Genomic DNA, 21,516 nt, shown 5'->3' with positions numbered 1-21,516 from the left:
GCATGCCTTACACCTATTCCAGTGGTTGCACTGACCATGTTGCATTATTGTTGTCTGCTGTGGCTCTGACTCCCCGACTTGACTGAGAGCCCCCTAGGAAAGAGAGTCTATCTTTCATGGTTATATGTCCAAAGGCCTAGAAGGGTCCTGGGTATTCTAAAATGTCTATTAAATGAATAGATTGGTTAATTAATTGAGGTGATAGCTGTGTACCTGCAATAGACAGACATGTACTATGTTTAGCCTTAATAATTGTGATAATTACTACATTGTTATGCTGGCAGAAACGTGATCAGGCCCACCTCAGTCCAGTCCCAGAGGCGTTAGGGAGCTGCTGCTCAGAGGCTAGTGAGGCAGTAGATGATGCAGAGTCCATGCTTGCAGAGGTCTGGTTAGAGAGGAACCCTGGCACGTGCCCATCCGTGCTTTTACTACAGATTCATTGAGCATCTACTATGTGCTGCCAGTGTTCTAGGCCCTGAGGTTCAGCAGTGAGCAAAACAGACAAAATCATGCAGAGCTTAGATGTTAGTGGGAGGAAGTCAAAAACATCATAGGGGAACAGATGTGGCTCAGGTGGTTGAGCGCCTGCTTCCCACATGTGAGGTCCCGGGTTCAGTTTCCAGTGCCTCCTGGAAAAAAAAAAAAAAAACAAGCAAAACAAATGAAAATACCTACTCAACAGAAGTCAATGTGGCTCAGTGGTTGAGTGCTAGCTTCCCACATATAAGGTCCCAGGTTCAATCCCTGGCCCCCGGTACCTGAAAAAAAAAAAAAAAATTATAGGTCAGATGGTGTTGAATGCTATGAAGAAAAATAAGTCAGGATAAAGAAGTTAAGTCTTGCATCAGTGGCTAGGGGTAGGCTTCACAGAGATAGCATTTGAGCAAGGACTTCTCCAGATAATGGTGTAAGACATTGGGATGTCTGGAGAAGCATGTTTGAGAAAAAGGAGTGCAAAGGAGAGAGCCTGTGCAATATTAGTAGTATTCTCATTCAGAGCTTTCACATCATTTTTAGAGGGTTAGATAATAAAATCTGCACACCCTCTTAAGCAGCCACATGTAAGCTACAATCCATACGGTTTGTGAAGGTGAAGAAGCAAGCAAGGGAGGGCACCACTGCCCCCTGATCCAGGTGCTTGGTCCTCCCTCCGCCCTTGGGACATTTTGGCTTACCGTGGAGCAGCACGGCATCCAGGGTGCCTGCCAGGAGTGGCTGGGGGAGACGGAGGTGGACAGGAGGCCAGAGAGGTGGAGAGCCTGGGTCAAGGGAGGTCCTGGAGGCCATTCCAAGGACCTTGCCTTCTTGCTTGGCCAAGGGGGCCCACAGAAGGTTTTGACCAGGGGACAGAGGTGATCTGATCCAGGACTTGAGTTCACGCTGGACCCTGCGTGGAGAGTGGGCTCCAGGAGATTGGAGATGACTGGGATGCAGGTAACAAGCAGCTGGGAGGTGATTGTCAGAATGGAGGGAAGAAATGGTGTGGCTTGGACCAAGGTGGAAGAGGACAGGTAGTGATTTGAATATATGTGGAAGGTGTGGCCGAGGATTCTGCTAATGGATGAAAGGCAGGGCTGGATGCAAGCTGTGTTAAAACTGTGACTGCAAAGGCAGCGGTGCTGTGTGCACTCACCCAGGGCATGACATCTCTCCGCACACACTTGCTCCTTTTGTGTCAGGACCCCATGCTGGCTGCCACTTCCCTGTCCTCAGCCTTAAGGATGACGAACAGGGCCGTTATCTTTTCTCCACATGCACCCAGCTCAGACCTTCTTTCTCTCTTGTTCCATACATTAGTTTGTCGAAACAGCTTTGCAAGTTGAAAGATTGTTTTGATTTCACATTGCTAACCTTTATTTATGGGTGTTTTGCATCATTTATCTTTAATTATAATAAATGCACTGAAGAAACAAGGAGGTGGTTCATATTAAATATTTACTTGGGTTTTTTTCACAGAATAATGGAGGTGCCCGTCACTTGACCCACAGTACTTAAAACGGTGTGGGCACTCAATAGATTTTCACTGAATGAATGGATGGTGATATATTTATAAATGCAAATCAGAGTTTTCTCTTAATTGAGGCATTGTATAAAGCATGTATGTAAAACAATGTATATAACCGTTCAGAATTTGTTTCAAGGTTAGCAAATTTAAAGTAATTTTCACCAGCTCACTAAAAACAATATTGAAGACATAAGGATGGACAGATTTGCTGATTTGTGTTGTTTAAGCAATGCTTAAATGGCTATTGCCTAATTCGTGTCTTCATTCTTAAAGAGCCACTGTGTAGACGTGAAAGCATTTTGAATTGAGTAGAAATGGGGCCATTTAAGCCAGTAATTTTGCAGTGAGACAAATTGCTGTCGTGTTTTAAGCTGTAACATCATAATCCACTCCAAGTACAGCAAAGCTAATTAAAATTTGTTTCCACAGTAATTAGTAGTCAATCACAGCACTCTTTTGTTTTCTTTGAATTTAGGTTCTGAATATGACACCTGACGATGGCTTTGCTAAAGTTCATTATGGCTTTATCCTGAAGGCGCAGAACAAGATTGCTGAGAGTATCCCCTATTTAAAGGTAACTTCCTCCCCCAATCGTGCATTGTGATCATGCATGGCATGTCCCGCTGAGTCTTTCCATCATCAAAACCTCCACCCTCTGACCATCAGGTCCATGTTCCATATGTGTCCCCCACTGCAGCTGAGAGGATCTTGGACAGGAATATCACAAGTGAGCAGAGACAATTTGGAAAAGATACAAACAAATTCCTAAAGCTGCAGTTGATTAGTTTTTTCTTTTTTTTAAGGCAAAGATTGAGAAGAATTATTGACATAATACTTTAAAATATGAATAATGCACTAAATGTTCCTTTTACAAATGAATTCTACGTTGAATCTACTTTTACCAGGGGTCTTGTCTATCCATAAAGTGAGGTAACACACCCAGACTGAATAGGTTAAACCTAAAATAGCCTGATAGCGCAAAATGTTCTGTTGAAATCTGCTTTTATTTTTTTCTTCACATTTCCGTTATCCTTGTCCATTTACCCAAGTCACTCTTGGTTTAACTCAGGGCTGTCTAATAGAATTTTCTATGATGATGGCAATGTACTTTAGGCTGTCCTGTACGGAGGCCATGAGCCACACGTGGCTATCGAGTACCTGAAATACAGCTAGTGTGACTGAGGAATTGAATTTTTAAAATTTTATTTGGTTTTAATTTGAATAGCCACATGTGGCTAGCAGCTGCCATGTTGGACAGGACCTTTTCTTAAGTAGTACATTTAACTTTTATGACCTCCCTCATTCAGATGACTTAAATTAGAGATCCCAAAGAGCAACCCACAGGGTGCAAGCAACTTACAGCCATGTTTTATTTGGCCACATTTTAAAAAAGCAGTTATAATTATTTGCACTATTTGAGGATTTGAACATCTTATAGAAGGAAGGCACTTTTCTGGTTTCTCTTAAAAAGTCATATCTGGACCCCAGCTCCGCACACAAGGCCGAGCAGTGGCACCCCCTTGCCGTGGCAGCACGTCCCTCAGTCTGTCCTGGCTTTCTCTGGGCTGGCACAAAACTTTACATTACCTGCCAGTACCTGTGGGCAGGTGGGTGTCTCTGATTGAAAGTGTTCCACTTGATGTAATGAAGGTCTAACAGTGCGCTCCCTGCTCCAGAGATGGGGAAACCGAGAGCAATGTTAGTTAGGTGCTGAGGTCAGTCAAGAGCCCCGAGCTTGGCTTTCCTCCACCTGAGGAGGCTTCTCTTCCCATTCCATCCCGCTCCTTTCCAACACGATGCGGGGAACATGTCCTCCTCCTGGAAGACAATGGATCGCCCACAAAGAAGCCCCAGAGCTGCAGATTTTTAGAAAGAATCCCTTGACATTTAAATACCTGTGACTTTTGTCCTTTTGCTTTTCTAAATTCATTCTCTTACTTTCTCTTCTCGTTTTTTTAAACTTCAATCTCAATTTCAGTTCTTATGTGGGAGAAAATCAGCTAAAGGTTTTAGAGTGGGATTTGTTTAATAATAGTTACATTTTAAAAGATTCAAATTGGCTTGAAGCCTATTGTATGTTTTGCAAAAAAGATTTTATTTAAAAGCGAGAGCACATTTGTTTTGAGTGGAAAGAAATATTAACTTTCCATTGTGTCTCTTTCACTTCAAACATCTTGTGAGGAATTCAACATTTGGGTTCAGGAACAAAGAGCCTGTAGATGGCATATGGGTAGAATTGGAGAACAAAATCCATGTGATGATACCCAGTCAGAGAGATTCGTTGGGCTATTGAAATATGATTGCTCCTGCCGAGAAGACTCACAAAGTAGCGCACCAATTTTTTGGCTTATTCCACTATTAATTAATGATAAACATAGTGTTAAATTTAGCTCGATGATCTCCTTTTGGTTATGCATTGTGAATGTTGACCAGTAACCTAACTGCTCGAGTTCAATATTGAGATGTCTTTTACTAGTTCTTAGATTTTCATATGGTTTTATAAAGATCAAATAAATCAATGAATTAAATCTGTTACTTAATTCTTTCACCGACGCTAACACTGTCTGTTCCTTTTTATTTCTCTTCCTTTGAACCTTTCCTACAGGAAGGAATAGAATCAGGCCATCCTGGCACTGATGACGGGCGATTTTATTTCCACCTGGGGGATGCTATGCAAAGGATTGGAAGCAAGGAGGTAATGGATTTGTATACTTCTTGTTCTCTCCAAGAAGTAGGGAAAACCTTTATTTCTAGGGAAAAGATATTGAAAAATATTTTGAGCCTAAACATTTTAAGGTGGTGATTTCAATTTGTTTAAGTATTTAAACAATTATATTTAAACTTTTCAAAACAACCCATCTCCCATTTAGTCCTATAAAGAAGCTTGGGGATTTGACTCTATGGTTCATTTAAGAAAGTACCTGAGAATCACAAGGTGTGTGTTGTCTGTGTATGTGTATGGATGTTGCCATGAAAAAGTATTTCAAAAATTATGAAATGAAGAGATGTCAATAAGATTGTTTAAATATTTGAAAATATTTTAATAGCTTGCCTAGATTTTCTCCATTTTATTTTGAATATTTAAAAATAGTTATCTTTAGAATGAAGTCTTTTTTTTTCTTTATTCAATAATTTTTTCCTCTCTTTATTTTGTTTTTTAAACGTTACATTCAAAAAATATAAACGGTCCCCATATACCCCCAACCCCCCTCACCCCACTCCTCCCTCATCAACAACCTCTTTCATCATTGTGGGATGTTCATTGCATTTGGTGAATACATTTTGGAGCACTGCTGCACCACATGGGTAATGGTTTACATTGTAGTTTACACTCTCCCCCAGTCCACCCAGTGGGCCATGGCAGGACATACAATGTCCAGCATCTGTCCCTGCAGTACCACCCAGGACAACTCCAAGTACTGAAAATGCCCCCACATCATATCTCTTCTTTCCTCTCCCTACCCTCAGCAGCTACTGTGGCCACTTTCTCCACATCAATGCTACAATTTCTTCCATTACTAATCACAATAGGTCCATAGTAGAATATCAGTAAGTCCACTCTAATTCATGCTCTATTCCTCCATCCTGTGGACCTGGGATGGTGATGTCCACTCCACCTTTATGTCCAGAGGGGGCTTAGATTCCACATGGATGTTGGATGCAGTGTAGTCTTTATTCAACTGATTGCAATGCCCACTGATGCTAATAGTTAACTCTGTCATGTACCTTCTGAAATATTTAATATGAAGTTTAAGATGAACACTTACTGCTGTAGTAATTTGGCAGACACTGACATGCAAAAAATGTAGTTGCTCAAGCAATTATGTTTTCTTTGTGATGATTACACTTTTCTGGGTGTAATGACAGCTTCTATAACCGTAATATTAGATCATTGATCATGATATTGTGTACCATAAATTTCAAGCGATTTCACAATCTACCATGGCTTACTCATGCTGATGGACGGTGAAGCCCTGCTTTCCTCTCCTGCACTATGCAGTGTCTCTGGGGTGAGCACCCTTTGGAGTCAATGGATAAAAGGGTGACTGAAGTGAGACCGTGGGTGTTTATAACCATTACCATCCATATGTGTCATAAAGTGACATCGAAGAGCCACCAAGCTTCTGGTTTCTAAAATTAATAAGAACACAGTCTTTTGGACAATTGAGGGTTCTGGGAAGCATGGATATTTGTAACAAGGTAAGGACTCTAAATGCGTGAACCAATTTGGAGTAATAGAAGTTTGGATAATTGAAATGGATAATCTCAGTTTGGATAATTGAAAATACGTATTTTCATCATGCATTTTTATTTATCTGTATCTTTCCCCTTCTAGCCTATTAGTCAGACAATTGAAATACAATGAAACCTCAAAAGATGAAGAGGGGAAAGCAGATATGGCTCAAGCAATTGAGCTCCCACCTACCACATGGGAGGTCCCGGGTTTGGGTCTCAGTACCTCCTAAAAAAAAGGAAGATGCACAAACAAGGAGGGGGTGGGGAGAAAGAAATAAAATGAATCTTTGAAAAAAAAAAGAAGAAGAAGAAGAAATTGCTGATTAGTAATCATTATTTTTATGTTCCTTCGTTCTTTTAGATGTAAATGACCAGTACCTCCTTTGAATGAGAGGGATAAGAAAAATTTTGCTGCAGTATTGCATATTGGATAAATGTTCATGGCTGATTGCTGTAAATGTAATTGTCATTAATTAATTTATCTTTGAGCCTTTCAGGGTTCAGCACAAAGACAGATTAAAGAAGTCTATGAGTTATCTCACATCTTAGATGAAAACAGCCTTTACTTCAAGGGCAAAGAATTCACTAAATGCTTGTCAAGGGCTTGAGATTTAAACATATGGGACTGTTCTATAAACCACAGCTATCGTTAATAAGCAGAAAAAAAAAAAAAAAGCACAGTTCTGGAATTCAAAGAGTTCACAAGCACTAATCTTTACAGGAGAAAAAAACAAGCCTATAGAAGCCCATGGTAGTATATTCACACTATTAGGTGTGAAACAATTGATTGTCATTCTCGGAGTTTGCATATACTGGGAAGCAACCGTGCTGTATGTTCTAAGCATGGAATTTCTGCTTCAGGCTTCGAAAGAAGATGGGTCACCAGAAGCAAACTTGGTCTCTGCACTCCAGAGGCTGACAATAAAGTGCCTTTTGAGGATGATTTTTTTATTTAGCAGGTGTGTTTAGTATGGGCAAGAGGAAGGAGGACAGTTCAGCAATTGATAGTTTTGCAGCAATTCAATGTCGGTTGTTCCCAACATTTCCATAATACCCCAATCTACTTTTCTAGTTCGGTCTACTTCCCAAAGTCCAGACTCAAGTCTTATTGCCTGCTTGGTATCCACCACCACAGAGACAGCTCACTGTGTCTTCCTCCTCCTAGGTTCCCTCTCTTATCTAATGAGACGGCCAGCCTCCCAGCCTCAGCGTCTGGGTTATCTTCTCCTCTTCACTGACCTGCCACAGGCCTCATCCTTGCTCCAACCACGTTCTGGGATCTTTGCTTCCCCATGAAGGATGGTTCCTCATGTCTTTGGCCCGAATCTCATTATTTTTCTTGCCTGGTTGGTATAATTCCAGCCTGTGTTGCCTTTCACCTCAGTGGTGGCTGTGAGAATCTGCTTTTGTCTCTTGCGTTAGTCTGATTCTTTTCCAGTCCCATCCCATGCCCACCGAGCCCGCAGTGCAGGAGGAAACCTCCTTTCCGTGCTCTGGCTGCCGTGATCCTCCACAGGCAGCTGCAGCCTGACAAGGTCTTGGCCTCTCTGAGCTGGAATCTTTTGAAATATACTATTTCTGTGTGTGTGTGTGTGTGAGAGAGAGAGAGAGAGAGAGAGAGGGCGAGGGAGAGGGAGAGGGAAAGGGAGAAAGATCCCTACATGGTATAATTTAAAGAAAGCATAGAGGACATTGATATGAAGCGCTTTCAAGTGTCCCAGCCATCTATTTTAGTGTTGCTGATTAGGGGCATTAAAGGAAAAGAGTAAAGAGGACATTTTCAGAGGTTTCTACCTTGATCATTACCTTTCTAGCTGTTCTTCTTGAAGGAAGTTTAGATGTAAGAATAAACATATAAGCAACCTGGCTGAATTAATTGGGTTCCCTATGTAATATGATTAAATTTGATTTCTAAACATTTCTGATAGACCATTTGTCCAGGTTTTCTTTATTCTAAAAGTTGAATGCAAAGGGGTGCAGAATTAAGGGTCCTGTTTGGTGCAGTACTGCTTATTCTGAGGGTCAGGAAAGACCTTAGGGAGGGTTCAAACAACTATCACATGTAAGTTAAGTGACTTTCCAGGCTTCCTGCAGGGGGAGTTGAAAGCCCAGACTCACATCGAAGACTCCTGACTCCTAACTAGTTAAGATTTGCAGTTTTGGTTTTCCTATAATAATTTTTTTTTAACCTCACTATTATAACAATAGGCCTAGTCCTTATAAATAACTGGTGATTCAAAAATTAATGACTGTCAGATTTTTTTTTTCATTTTATATAAATGGAATCATACAATATGTAGTACTTTGTGTCTGGTTTCTTTCACGTAGCATTTATTTTTTTTTGGTGTGATATTAACATCATGTGTTAACATACATTTGTTCAATTTCAAAATAAAATAGTCTTATATATGTAGTTTTACCCGTATTTGTCAGGTTTTTTAAAGAAAGGCATCTGTTTTAATTAGTAACCTTATTCATTTTAATACCAGGAAGCATAGGAAATAGAATCCTAAATTTAAATGGGACAAAAATAACTAAGGTAGTCAAATTATTTTTAAATGTTAATTTATTTTCTTTTGTTTTAATTAAAACAATAATTAGCCACTGTCAGTTCCTGGATTTTAAGATACTTTATGGCTCCAACTACATGTATTTCAAGGAAAGCATATAAGAATGATAAGTGTATACATTCTTATTTTGAGATACTATGGAGAAAGATGATTAAATAAGAAAATAGTTTTTGATGTTTTTGTTTTTTAATGATACAAGGGTAGAAGGAAAGTGGACAGGTTGCCAAGGGATCTAATTCAAGATACTTAGCCTTTCTTAACCTCAGTTTCAACATTTATAAAACAAAGATATTTGGGGTTATTGGAGAGATCACCGAGTTTATATGTGAAAAAAAGTAGTAAACTGTAAGGTATTATTAAAAATATGGCATGTTATTGCCCTCGCCCTTCATTTTTCTATTGAAGGAAATTTTTAAATAGGAATTTTAAACAGCTTGTAAAAGTTAATTTTTTTTGTACATCTAAAGTCTACTTGGAGGTTTTTTTTTTTTTTTTTTTAAAGATTTATTTATTTATTTAATTTCCCCCCCTCCCCTGGTTGTCTGTTCTTGGTGTCTATTTGCTGCGTCTTGTTTCTTTGTCCGCTTCTGTTGTCGTCAGCGGCACGGGAAGTGTGGGCGGTGCCATTCCTGGGCAGGCTGCTCTTTCTTTTCACGCTGGGCGGCTCTCCTCACGGGCGCACTCCTTGCGCGTGGGGCTCCCCCACGCGGGGGACACCCTTGCGTGGCACGGCACTCCTTGCGCGCATCAGCACTGCGCATGGCCAGCTCCACACGGGTCAAGGAGGCCCGGGGTTTGAACCGCGGACCTCCCATATGGTAGACGGACGCCCTAACCACTGGGCCAAAGTCCGTTTCCCCTACTTGGAGTTTTATGAGTCAGATATTCAAGCTGAAATTAATTACCTGTTTGTAGCAATCAAAAAATATATTTGAATCATTCTTCAGCAATATCTGTTCAAGCTGACTTATAATAATGGAGACGCTAATATTTAGTGAATCGCTAGAAACGCCTTTGGTTCTAAAGACAGCGGGCACGCGTGGAACCGGGAGCCTGTGGGGAGGGCGACTTTGAGGCATGTGATCAGGACGTCCGCCATTTGAAGGAGGCATGTGGAACAGCCTGTTGTCCCTGAGAAAGCATCTTGGGTGCAAGTCATATCGTGTTACATAGCTATCTCAAAGCCGCAAATGGTATTCCTTAAGGCAGAAGAAAATATTAGGAACAAAAAGTCTAATATGGGCCGTCACTATATTTATTGCCAACTCAATAACACTTCCTTTCCATCTGCTTAATGGAAAATTCACTGTCAGCTGAGGGCAACCTTCTTGTGGACATAGTTGATTGGACATAGTTAATTGATTGGACATAGGTAATTGCCAGTAGCTTTGAGGAAATTATTAAAAATCATAATCCTTTTCCTTTTAAAGGAAACATAAAGGTAGAACTTAAATGAAAGCTAAAATATAGATATATGCCCCTGCGGCATCTTAAATTATTTATCCATTCAACAGATAAGTCCTAAACTTTGTGCTAGACAGACACCCCGGGGGAGGTGGAAATGAGTGAGGCATAAATCCTGCATCCAGAGAGTTCTCAGCCTGAGTGAAAACGGAATGCACACATTAATTCGTAATCGTACTCGGAAACCCCATGGAACAGCAGTATCTTCACCAAGGTGAATAGGTTTGGGCACTCAACCTGGCAAGCTCTTTATTTAAATGTCTCAAAGCTACACCTTATTTATAGTGTCTTTAATTTTAAAATTAAGAAAAAATGCCTAATTTAAAAGAATGATTTGGAACTCAGTCTTTCTGTTCCTTCAGGCCTATAAATGGTACGAGCTTGGGCACAAGAGAGGACATTTTGCATCTGTTTGGCAGCGATCACTCTACAATGTGAATGGGCTCAAAGCTCAGCCTTGGTGGACTATGAAAGAAACGGGCTATACAGATTTAGTAAAGGTGAGTGTTAACTTAGACACCATCTTAATCTTCGTCTGTTTCCTACTCAATATCAGAGAATGCTCATCATGGAAAAGAATGTCAGAGAGGGTAAAACTCATTTCCAGTGAAATTTGCAGGAGATATTTGGAAAAGAATCTTTTCATCTCATTAACCAAAAGTTTGCTTTAGATGATGAAGATGGAAATTTGTCTAGAATAGCCATTTTCAAACTTTTGACTTTATTCCCCCTCTACTCTTTTAAAAATTACTGAGGATCCCAAGGAGTTTTTGTTTATGTGGCCTCTGTCAACTGATATTTATTTTATTAGAAGTTAAAACTGAAGAGGAATTTTAAATTTTTATGAATTCTTTGAAAATAACAGTGTCCCCATTTCCTGTTAACATAACTTTAAAAAAACAACATTGGGGATAGAGAATGGGAATGTAAGGCTTAAAATGTACAGGTTCCTGTTTGGAATTATGGAAGTGTTTTGGTATTGGATGCTGGGGATGATCGCACAACACGGTGAACACCACTAAGAACACTGAAATATATATCTGAATATGATTATAAAGGGAAATGTTAGATTGTATATATGGTAACAGAATAAACTAAAATAAAATCCATGGCACTACATATACAAACCATGAACCCTAGGTTAAACCATGAGCTGGAATCAATAGTACCATTATAAAAATGTGCTATCATCAGTTGTAACTAATGTTCCACACCAATGCAAGGTGCTGGTGGTGGGGTACGCATGGGAATCCTGTATTTTATGCACGATTGTTCTGTAAACCCACAACTTCTCTAATAAAGAAAAAAATATTAAGAACTACATAGCTTTAAAACAAAAAAAAATGTAGTGAGAAGATTGAAATGGTTTTTACTTTTACAAATTTCTTTAATGTCTGACTTCATAAAGATGGGGATTCTCACATCTACTTCATGTACAAATAAGCATCAGGGCTGGATGTTAGCCCACATCATGGAACCTCTGGAAAACTCCACTGTGTGCCCAGGAGAGAATGAGAGTGAAAAGACCAAATAAGATCTCTGTATAAACAAAAAATAGTTTTCCTCTCGCAGACCCACTGGGAAAGGGCCCAGGTAATCCCCATATGCCCTTCAACCATACTTTGGTCCTCAGGCTATGATAAATATTAGGTATAAATATTTTTAGAAAATGTCGTGGCACATATGTAGTAAAGAAAAACTTAAGTGATTCTAATAACTTAATGGCTTTAAAAAATGGAAACTTTTCTATTGGTAAATTAAATCTGAACTATAAGGCTGTATACTTTGTGATTTTGGTAGAGGCTGATTTGAAGTTTACATTTGCTTAGGTAAGCCCTTTTCTTCTTCTTAGATACATCAATAAAATGTGAGATAGATTAACTTATAGTTTCAATAATATTTTTTTTCCATTCAAAATGTGAATGATGTCTTCTATCTTACAGGTTAAATATACTCCAGTGGTCTGGTCCGAGAATCTATAACTTATGCATTGTTTATATAAGAAAATATATTCTAATTTTCAAATAACTGATTTTATACCTGAGGCAGGGAGGGAGTGACAAAATATTGATAAATCTGTAGAATCTGCATGATGGCTACATGGAAGTTTATTATTCTCTCTACCTTTAGGTATATGTTTAAATATTTTCATAAGTTTTTGTTAAAGCACATCTTGAATATAATGCATCTTTAAGACATAAACATTTTGCTGATTAATTTGGTCTATTTGGGAGAAAAGAGCAGTTTCAGTTGGTTTCAATGTAATTACTTTAAACAGATCTTACCTATGTTTATTCTGCATTTAATTATAAAAGCATACTTTATAATAATCATAATCCAAATGTAAAGTAGGTTGCCATCATTTAGCCTTTGCATATTTGTGGATCAGAAAACCATGGTGTGGTGACAGTGACTGCATTTTGACTTAGAAAGTTTCCATTTCCATAGCCAAAGCAAAAATTAGTATAAGAACATCTTCCTTGATAACTTAATAAATCTACCACATTTTGCACTGTCAGCGATTCTCTCCTTTGTAAAATTCCATCTTTCCTAGGATCGTATGACATTGACTTCTTCTAATGGTCCTCTACTATCTAGTCTTTACTCTTGGTGTCTTTTGAGGATTCCCCCACCCTACTCTACCTTTTAGGATGTTTCCAGATTCAAGTAACAGAAATGCAACTTGAACCTGGTTTAAACAGTGAAGAATTTTATTGACTCACATAACTGGAAGCCCAATAGTAGGGCAGACCTCAGATACCGTAAGATCAGGGGGGAGATTGTCTTGGTTCTGCACTTCATCCTCAGTCGGCTTTGTCCTTTTGCTGGCTTCCTGCAAGCTGGTTGCCAGCAGCACCTGGGCAACAGGCTTCCTTTTGGGTTCCAGCGGGAGAAAGAGAGTGTGCCCTCTCTATTAACAGGGAAAAAAATCTTTCCTTCAGTCTGCCTGAGCCAAATTAAGTCATGTTTCTGCTCTGGCTTCGTCCCTGGCAAGGGCCTGGGATATTATCCCTAAACCAACAGACCATCCCCTGGAGGTGTGACTGGATCGGCTTCCTCTAAATCACATGGTTATCTTGGGAAGGATGGGCACCTGAACAAAATCAGGGTTCTGTTAGGAAGAAGCAGGGGGCACAAAGGATGTTGGGAACTTACAGCATTCAGGACCCCGCTGGCTGTGGGTGTGTGCTCAGACCCATCCATCATTCTCTGTTGTCTTTCTCATGTCATGCATTTCCTAAGAAACCTTTCCACTCTAGTTGAACTGCCATGCAAATTCCAGCTCAGCAGACTGACTTCTCACTCTCTGTTTTCTATTCCCAACTGTGTAAAGACATTAACATTCAACGTGAAAATTAATTCATGATTTAATTCCATGGTTAATACTCCCTTCCAACTTTGTATTTTTGGTTGGCGATTCAGCTTTACTCAAAATACCTGGCTTGCCAGTCTGTCTGTATCTCCTACCAGTGTCCTGTATTGGCTTTAATCCAGACAATATCCCTTCTACCACCTTCCCGCATCGTGGTCCTTCCTCCTGGATCTCTTTCCTACCTCCTCCCCTTTTCCTTCTGTCCAGTCACTGTCACAGCCTGTTCTTGTTTATCCTCAGATGTTGGATAACTTGTCATTTCTTCTAGGAAGATACGCTAGATTCCCTACTTGCATGTATCCAAAAGTACATTTACTTGAAATATTAACACACCTAATTTTAATAGCCTCTTGATATCTCTGCAGCACCATGAGATTATATGCTCTAATATGGCAGCGACCATGTCCATTTTAATTCAGGTACCTGTTAGTTTCTGGCATATGAAAGGAGCTTGAATATTATGTTTGCTGTGTGAATTTCTAGAAACCTCTTATTTTTTTAGTAGTTTTATAGATGTGTCAGAAATATCAGAGACAGCGTGTTACTATTTAGCATCCCGTACATATAAAGTGTTATCATAATTGGCATCCTTTTTGGGCTTGCCTGTAGTTCAGAGAAATTCTCTTACTGCTACTGCACTGGGGGAAGGAGGCCGAAAGAAGAAAATAATCCTCCCTCACAGATACCTCAGAAGCAGTGGACAAGAGCATTCCTTCCTAGAAATTGTTGCAAATAGGGGAGGATATTTAAAATATCCAGCATGCCTGTTGAACTTTGCTTTTAAACCATTGTTTTCAAAAGTATTTAAAATAGCTTATAAAAATATTGGGGGATGGGGCAAGACTTCCGGAAGGGTAGAAGGAATATCTTCATAAATCTGCCCCGAATGAAAGCAACAAAAACACTGAGAAAAAATTGCTAAAACCAACTTTTTCAGAACCCTGTAAATTAACCAAAGACTTGCAACGATCTGAAGAGCATTTATTTAAGAAAAACTGCAGGACCTCAGTAAGAACAGTAGGGTTCATGTTACTGTAACTTGACCTACTTCCATCCTCCCCTTCCCGTTCCAGGATACCCTTAAAAACTGGCAGCATCATGACACCAGCAGCCTTGCAGCCACTAGAGCCAACAGTTCAGGTTTGGAGCTTTTCAAACACTTCCCCCTCTAGACATTGTCGCTGTTTGACTTATCTCATGCTCCCTGGAAAACCGCATTCTCAGGGCATTGTTATTTGACCTCACTTGCATGATAAGCTCTCTCCCTAAGCCACCATTTCTTAAAACAATCAGTGGCAATTTTTTAACATCACACCTACTTGTGGCCTTACAGATTGGAACAGACAAGAGACTGGGAAAAAGGAAACTTAAAAAGGTCTGGAGAATACAGTGTCCGTGAGTGCCTTTGAAAAGCTCTGACACTTTTTTGGAGATGTGGAAGGCCGTATGCATGCACAGGGTGGTGTGCATGTACCTGAAAAGGCTGACCTTGAGGCCCTGCATAAGGAAGAAGTGATGGCTAGAGCAGATTGTAAATTGTTTGAGCATTGAAGGCATGCCCTAATGCTCCCACAGGGCCCCTTGACAAAAGAAGGAAGAATTAGGAGAAATCCTTGACCAACCATTAACAGATTACTAAACTAACCAAGAAGTGGCTTCAGTGTCCATTCACTACAGATAATAGAATTTATATAGCTCTATTATATAAATTAATAGAAAATTTATATAATTAATTCAGGAAAATCACTAAGTAAGCCAATAGCAACAACAACAAATGCTGGGGGAGGAGGCTCTGAATTCTAGTGATGCCACGTTATATTACCTAACATGTCTTCAAAAATTACAAGACCTGCAAAGAAACAAGAAACTATACCAGGGGTAAAAAGCAGTCACTAGAAACTGTCCATGAGGGGCTGAGATGCTGTACTTATTTGACAAACACTTTAAATCGCTATTAAAAATAGCTGTTCAAATAACTAAAGAAAGCCATGTCTAAAGAATGAAAGGAAACTATGACAATGCTGTCTTACCATATAGAGACTATCAATAAAGACATAGACGTCAGAGAAGAGAACCAAATAAAAATTCTGGTGTTACAAAGTACAATAACCTAAAAATTTAAAATACCACTAAAGAAGCTCCATAACATATTTGATCTGGTAGAAGAAATAATCAGCAAACTTAATGATACATCAATTGAGATGATCCACACTGAGCAAGAAAAAAAAAAAAGAAATGAAGAAAACTGAACCTGTAAGATACCTTTAAATGTACCAACATATGCATAATGGGAGTCCCAGAAGAAGAGGAGAGTGCAAAGGGAGAAGAAAGATTATTTGAAGAAACAATGACCAAAAACTTCCCAATGAGATGGTAACTATTAATCTTCATATCCAAGAAGCTCAACAATCTTCAAGTGGGATAAATGCAAGGAAATCATGCTTATATTACTCAGAGTTGTCCAGAGAAACAGAACTAATAGGATACGTGTGTGTGTGATTTATTTTTAAGGAATTGCTCACATGATTGTGGAGGTTGGCAAGTCCAAAACCTATAGGTAGGCCAGCAAACTGGAAACTCAGACAAGATTTTATGCTACGGTCTTGAGGCAGAATTTCTTCTTCTTTGGGAAACCTCGGTTTTTGCCATTAATGCCTTCACCTGATTGGATGAGGCCCACCTGCATTCTTGAGGGTCTCCACCTTTACTTAAAGTCAGCTGGTGGTAGACATTCACCACATCTGCAGAATCACAGCAACATTTAGACTAGCATTGGACCGGGCACCATAGCCCAAATAAACGTATACATTTACAAGCACATAAAATTAACCATCACGGTAGTTTTATTAGTCAGCCAAAGGGGTGCTGATGCAAAATACCAGAAATTGGCTGGCTTTTATAAAGGGTATTTATTTGGGGTAGAAGCCTACAGATACCAGGCCATAAAGGCGTAAGTTACTTCCCTCACCAAAGTCTTGTTTTCACATGTTGGAGCAAGATGGCTGCCGAAGTCTGCGAGGGTTCAGGCTTCCCGGGATCCTCTGGGCTCAGCTCCTCTGTTTTCTCTACAACGTCACCTGTAAACTATGAGGCTCTCTAGGCTTTGCCTCTCTGCACAAGGTCAGCTGTAAACTCTCAGGTGAACGGCTCTGTCTCTTTCTCCCTGGGGCTTCAGTTTAAGACCTCAGCATCAAACTCCAACATTAAAAGCCCTCAACTCTGTCCTTTGCCATGCCTTTTATCTGTGAGTTCCCCACCCTTTTGTGGCACCCTACTGGCACAAGAGGTTTATATGATTACTTAATCAAGCAAACTTCTGAATCCAATATAATCTAATATGCCCATAGGAAAAGATCAGTTTACAAACATAATCCAATATTTCTTTTTGGAATTCATCAATAATATCAAACTGCTACAGTAGTCAAACTGTCAAAAGACAAAGCAAGAATCTTGAAAACACAAAGAGAAAAACCGCTCATTATATAAAAGGAATCTTGATTAAGAGTGGAAACTGACTTCTCATTAGAACCATGGGAGCCAGAAGAAAGTAAGATGACATTCAAATACTGAAAGAAAAAGACTAGCAACCAGGAATTTTATATCGGGTCAAAACTCTTTTTCAAAAATGGAGGAGAAATTGCGACATTCCTATAAAATTAAAAACTGGGAGAATTTGTCCCTAGCAGACCTGCCCTATAATAAATACTACAGGCAGTCTTTCAGGCTGAAATGAAAAGACACTAGCTAGTAGCTCAAATCCACATAACAAAATATAGAGACTCACTGAAATTAAACTCAATGAATTAATATAAAAGAGAGAGCATGGTGTTTTTTTTTTGTTTTTTTTTTTGAGGTACCGGGAGCCAGGGATTGAACGCAGGACCTTGCATGTGGGAAGCCAGCACTTAACCATTGAGCCACATAGGCTTTCCTGAGTTGGTTTTTTGTTTGCTTTGCTTATTGTTGTTGTTTTTGCTTTTTCAGGAGTTACCAGGAACCAAATTTGGGACCTCCTGTGTGAGGCAGGAGCTCAACCCCTTGCGCTACATCCATTCCCTAGAACGTGTATTTTTGTTACTCCTTTCTTCTCTTATCTCATTTTAAAAACAACTCCTTAAAACAATAATTATAAAATACTTATTGGCAGACTTATAATGTCTAAAAATTTCATTAGTATAAAGAGGAGGGATAATGTAAAGTGAGGAAGCCACTTTGGAAAACAGTTTGATGGTTCCTCAAAATGTTAAATATTGTGTTACCATATGACCCAGTAATTCTACTCCTAAGTATGTATCCAGGAGAATGAAAACATGTCCATACAGAACCTCATACATGATGTTTAGTGCAGCCTTATTCCTAAGAGCCAAAAAGTAGAAGCAACCAAAATATCCATCAACTGGTGAATAAACAAAATATGGTCTATCCAATGGAATATTATTTGACAATCAAAAGAAATGAAGTATTGATACATGCTACAGCATAATTGAAATGCTGGAAAGCATTTTGCTAAGTGAAAAAAGCCAGACCCAAAAGACCATCTATTGTATGATTCCATTTATATGAAATGCCCAGAGTAAGCAAATCCATAGAGACCAGAAGTAGTTAAGAGGTTACCAGAGACTGGGGGATGGGGGTGGAGGGGAGTAAAGGGTTACTCTTTGGGATGATGAAAATATTCTAGAATTGGGTTGTGATGATGATTGCACAACTCTGGATAATCTGAAAACCACTGAACTGCAAAGTTTAAGTGAATTTTACGATATGAGAGTTTCATCTCAATAAGTGTTAAAATGAGAAATGATGATAATATATTATAGTTCAGGGGTATTATAAATGAACAGGCTTCTGAATGTTGGGGAAGAAACCTAACTTAATCTTCAGTAAAGCAGTATGGTGAAGCAGTTTAGAGTACAGGCTCCAGAATTTTTGATTCTTACCTTACTAGCTCTTTGATATTGAGAAAGCCCTTGAGTAATACTACCTTCTGTTTTGGTTTCACTATCTGCAGAATGTCTGTGGCAATAGCCATTCATGGCTGTTCATGGCTGTTCATGGTTTGTTCAGATAATCAAGAAGTAAATTGAAAGTGCCCGATAAATATTTTTGTTATTATTTGTAATTTTATTACCTTGTTTTCCTAGGAACTTACTTTCAAACTTGAAAAGAAAATGATGTGGAAAGGCAACTTTGAAATATTATGTATTATTAAATATAACAGGTGCCATGTGTTAAGTGCCTCCTATTTACAATCAAAGTGCTGAGAACTTTTATATTTTTAGTGCTTACTACAAATCTGTAAGATAGATATTACTGTGCCCATTTACATAGGGGTAAAGTAAGAATTAAAGAAGTGAATGCCCAACACCCAATAAATAATAGCGATAGGGTTGGGATTTGAACTGAGGTTTCCTGTCTTCAAAGTCCACATCCTTGCCAGGACCCGATACTGCCCTCAGAGTTAGGGATGTCTGCTTTTAGAACTTCTGTCCTTCTCAACCAAGTGTTTATTTCAAAATTCCATTTCCCTGGAGACCTGAATTTCAGTCCTACCTCTCTGAAGCTTTGCTGTAGGATAGAAGATAAACCAGCCTCGAGCTGTAATCACAGGCTTCCCAAAGCAAGGACACCTTGTGTTTAAAATACAGTGCTGTGGGATTGTGCTTTCCTCTTGCTAAAGTAGCCTCACCATTTTACATTCCCCAATCCTCCTACCTTTGGTAGCTGCCTGCAGTGTTTGGCCAAAATCCTTTTAGAATAATTATCCAGATTCTAGCCTTTAAGTGACTGTTAACTATACTACAGATATTACATTTTCATTTAAATTATTCTCATTGTATGTTCTGGTGAAATGTAGAGTGTGCAGTTTTCTCAAAGGCACGTGACAGATTCAGTAAAAAGTATCATCTGTTTTTCCCTTATGTTGCATTGTCATGGAGCCCCCTCATAGTGTACTTTGCCATTTGGCAACTCTGCACTGGGGGTGTTAACCAGGGCAGTTTGCTCTTTGGGGATTATTTTCATTAAAGCAAGAGAGTTCCATTCATTGGATGTATGGGATCGAAGGCCTCCTCAATTAATGGTGAAGTGGGCATCACCATCCCAGAGTCCTCAGGATTGGGAATTGAACTATGGACTAAAATAAACTTACTAGTATTCTACTATGGATTTATTGTGATTCTAGCAATGGAAGAAATGCCATTGTTGTGGAGGCAGTGACCCGTGGATGTTCTGGGGTTAGGGAGAGGGAGAAACAGGTGTAATAGGGGGGCACTTCAGGGACTTGGGAATCAGCTTGAATGACATTACAACAACAGATACCAGCTGTTAGATATCCAGCCATAACCTACAGAGTTGAATGGGAAAAGTGTAAACTACAGTGTAAACTATAAATCATACTTAGCGGCAGTGCTCCAAATGTGTTCATCATCAATTGCGGTGAATGTACCACACTGATGAAAGATGTTGTTAATGTGGGAAAATGTGGGAGGTGTGGGGAGCCAGGCATATGGGAATCCCCTATATATTCTCTGTAACATTTATGTAATCGAAGTATCTTTTAAAAAATAAAAAAAGTGAAAAAAAAATTAATAGGTTGCTGCCCAAACCACAGATATCAACGTCCCAAGAAATCAAAACAAAAATGCTAGGTTATCATAGAAAAGATCTCTTCTAACCATGGAAAATCCCCCATAACTTAAGAGTTTTGCTCATCCACCTTTTTTTTTATCCCCCTCCTCTTCCAGCTTTTTTTTTTTGCTTGCTGTCTGCTTTCCATGTCCATTCGCTGTGCATTCTGTGTATTTATTTTTATTTATTTATTCTCCCTACCCCACAGCTTGCTTGCTGTGTGCTCTCTGTGTCCTTTTGCTGCACATTCTTCTGCATTTTTGCTTGTCTCCCTTTTTGTTGCACCACCTTGCTGAGTCCGCTCTCTGCGGTGCTTGCGGGCTGGCGGCTCTCCGCAGCACTTGCAGGGAGCCTGCCTCCACAAGGAGGCCCCAGGACTCAAGCCCAGGGCCTCCCATATGGTAGACGGGAGCCCAACTGATTGAGCCACAGCCGCTTCCCTGCTCATCCACTTTTGAGATTAGCTCTTTGATCAACCCTGTTGCATGGCTAATTGAGACTTAAACATGTATGCATAGAAACCATAATCTTTAACGCAGAAATTGCAACAAGAGCCACAACAAACTGAAACTATAGTTTAAAATAGCCACGTGTGTTTGTTTTCCTTGCTAATAACTCTTTGCGTTGATCACTGGAAAGAAGGAAAACCTTTTCATCCTTTTTTTTTTCCTGAGATTTTTAGAGCCTCTGCTCTGATATAAACAAGTATAACAGCATCACAGATAAGTTTGCCTTTTCTTATACTGTGGTTTGATTTCATTTGGAGCGGAGCCTGGTAATGCTTTGCCAACTGTGCGACCATAGTTAGTGAATAGGAGTGATTGGTGAGAATGGCACTTCATCGTCATCCTCACTGGGACTGTGGCTTTATTAATTAAGAAATCCATTATGTATGAATAATGTCACCTGGATGGAAGTGAGGCTCATACAGTAATATGTTAATGGTTCAGCATTTCTTTCCGTGTGATTAAATATTTGGAGGTTTTCACCAAACTGCTTTTGAAACTAAATGGATTGAGAAAGAAGAAATGTCAGATTTTACAGGGGGAATTAAGCTGCAAATAAAGAGGATTAGCAATTTAATATAAAACTAAGTATCGTAACATAAAGAAGTGCTGAAAGCAACTCCTTAAGATTAGCATAATAGTTTAATCCTATTTTTCTAAATCAAGCTTTAAACTTTTTTGACTTTAATAATACTTTGACTAAAAATGACAACAGAAACAGCAGGAGTCCAG

The 21,516-nt window shown here is 39.3% G+C and overlaps 1 protein-coding gene across 10 annotated transcripts in view; it reads left to right on the top strand.

The window, feature by feature from the left end:
• The window catches only part of ASPH (aspartate beta-hydroxylase), a 219,514-nt gene that overhangs the window by 164,685 nt on the left and 33,313 nt on the right, over window positions 1–21,516 (top strand). For all 10 annotated transcript variants that reach the window (XM_071207828.1, XM_071207827.1, XM_058275567.2 and 7 more), the window contains 3 exons: window positions 2,484–2,582; window positions 4,614–4,703; window positions 10,641–10,778. In XM_071207828.1, coding sequence (XP_071063929.1) covers window positions 2,484–2,582; window positions 4,614–4,703; window positions 10,641–10,778 — 327 coding nt within the window. The remainder of the gene's footprint in view (window positions 1–2,483; window positions 2,583–4,613; window positions 4,704–10,640; window positions 10,779–21,516) is intronic.

The sequence above is a fragment of the Dasypus novemcinctus genome, chromosome 14 (assembly GCF_030445035.2).
Source record: "Dasypus novemcinctus isolate mDasNov1 chromosome 14, mDasNov1.1.hap2, whole genome shotgun sequence".
Lineage (NCBI taxonomy): Eukaryota > Metazoa > Chordata > Mammalia > Cingulata > Dasypodidae > Dasypus > Dasypus novemcinctus.
Note: the sequence above shows the minus strand (reverse complement) of the source record. Positions and strands in the feature narration are given on the sequence as shown.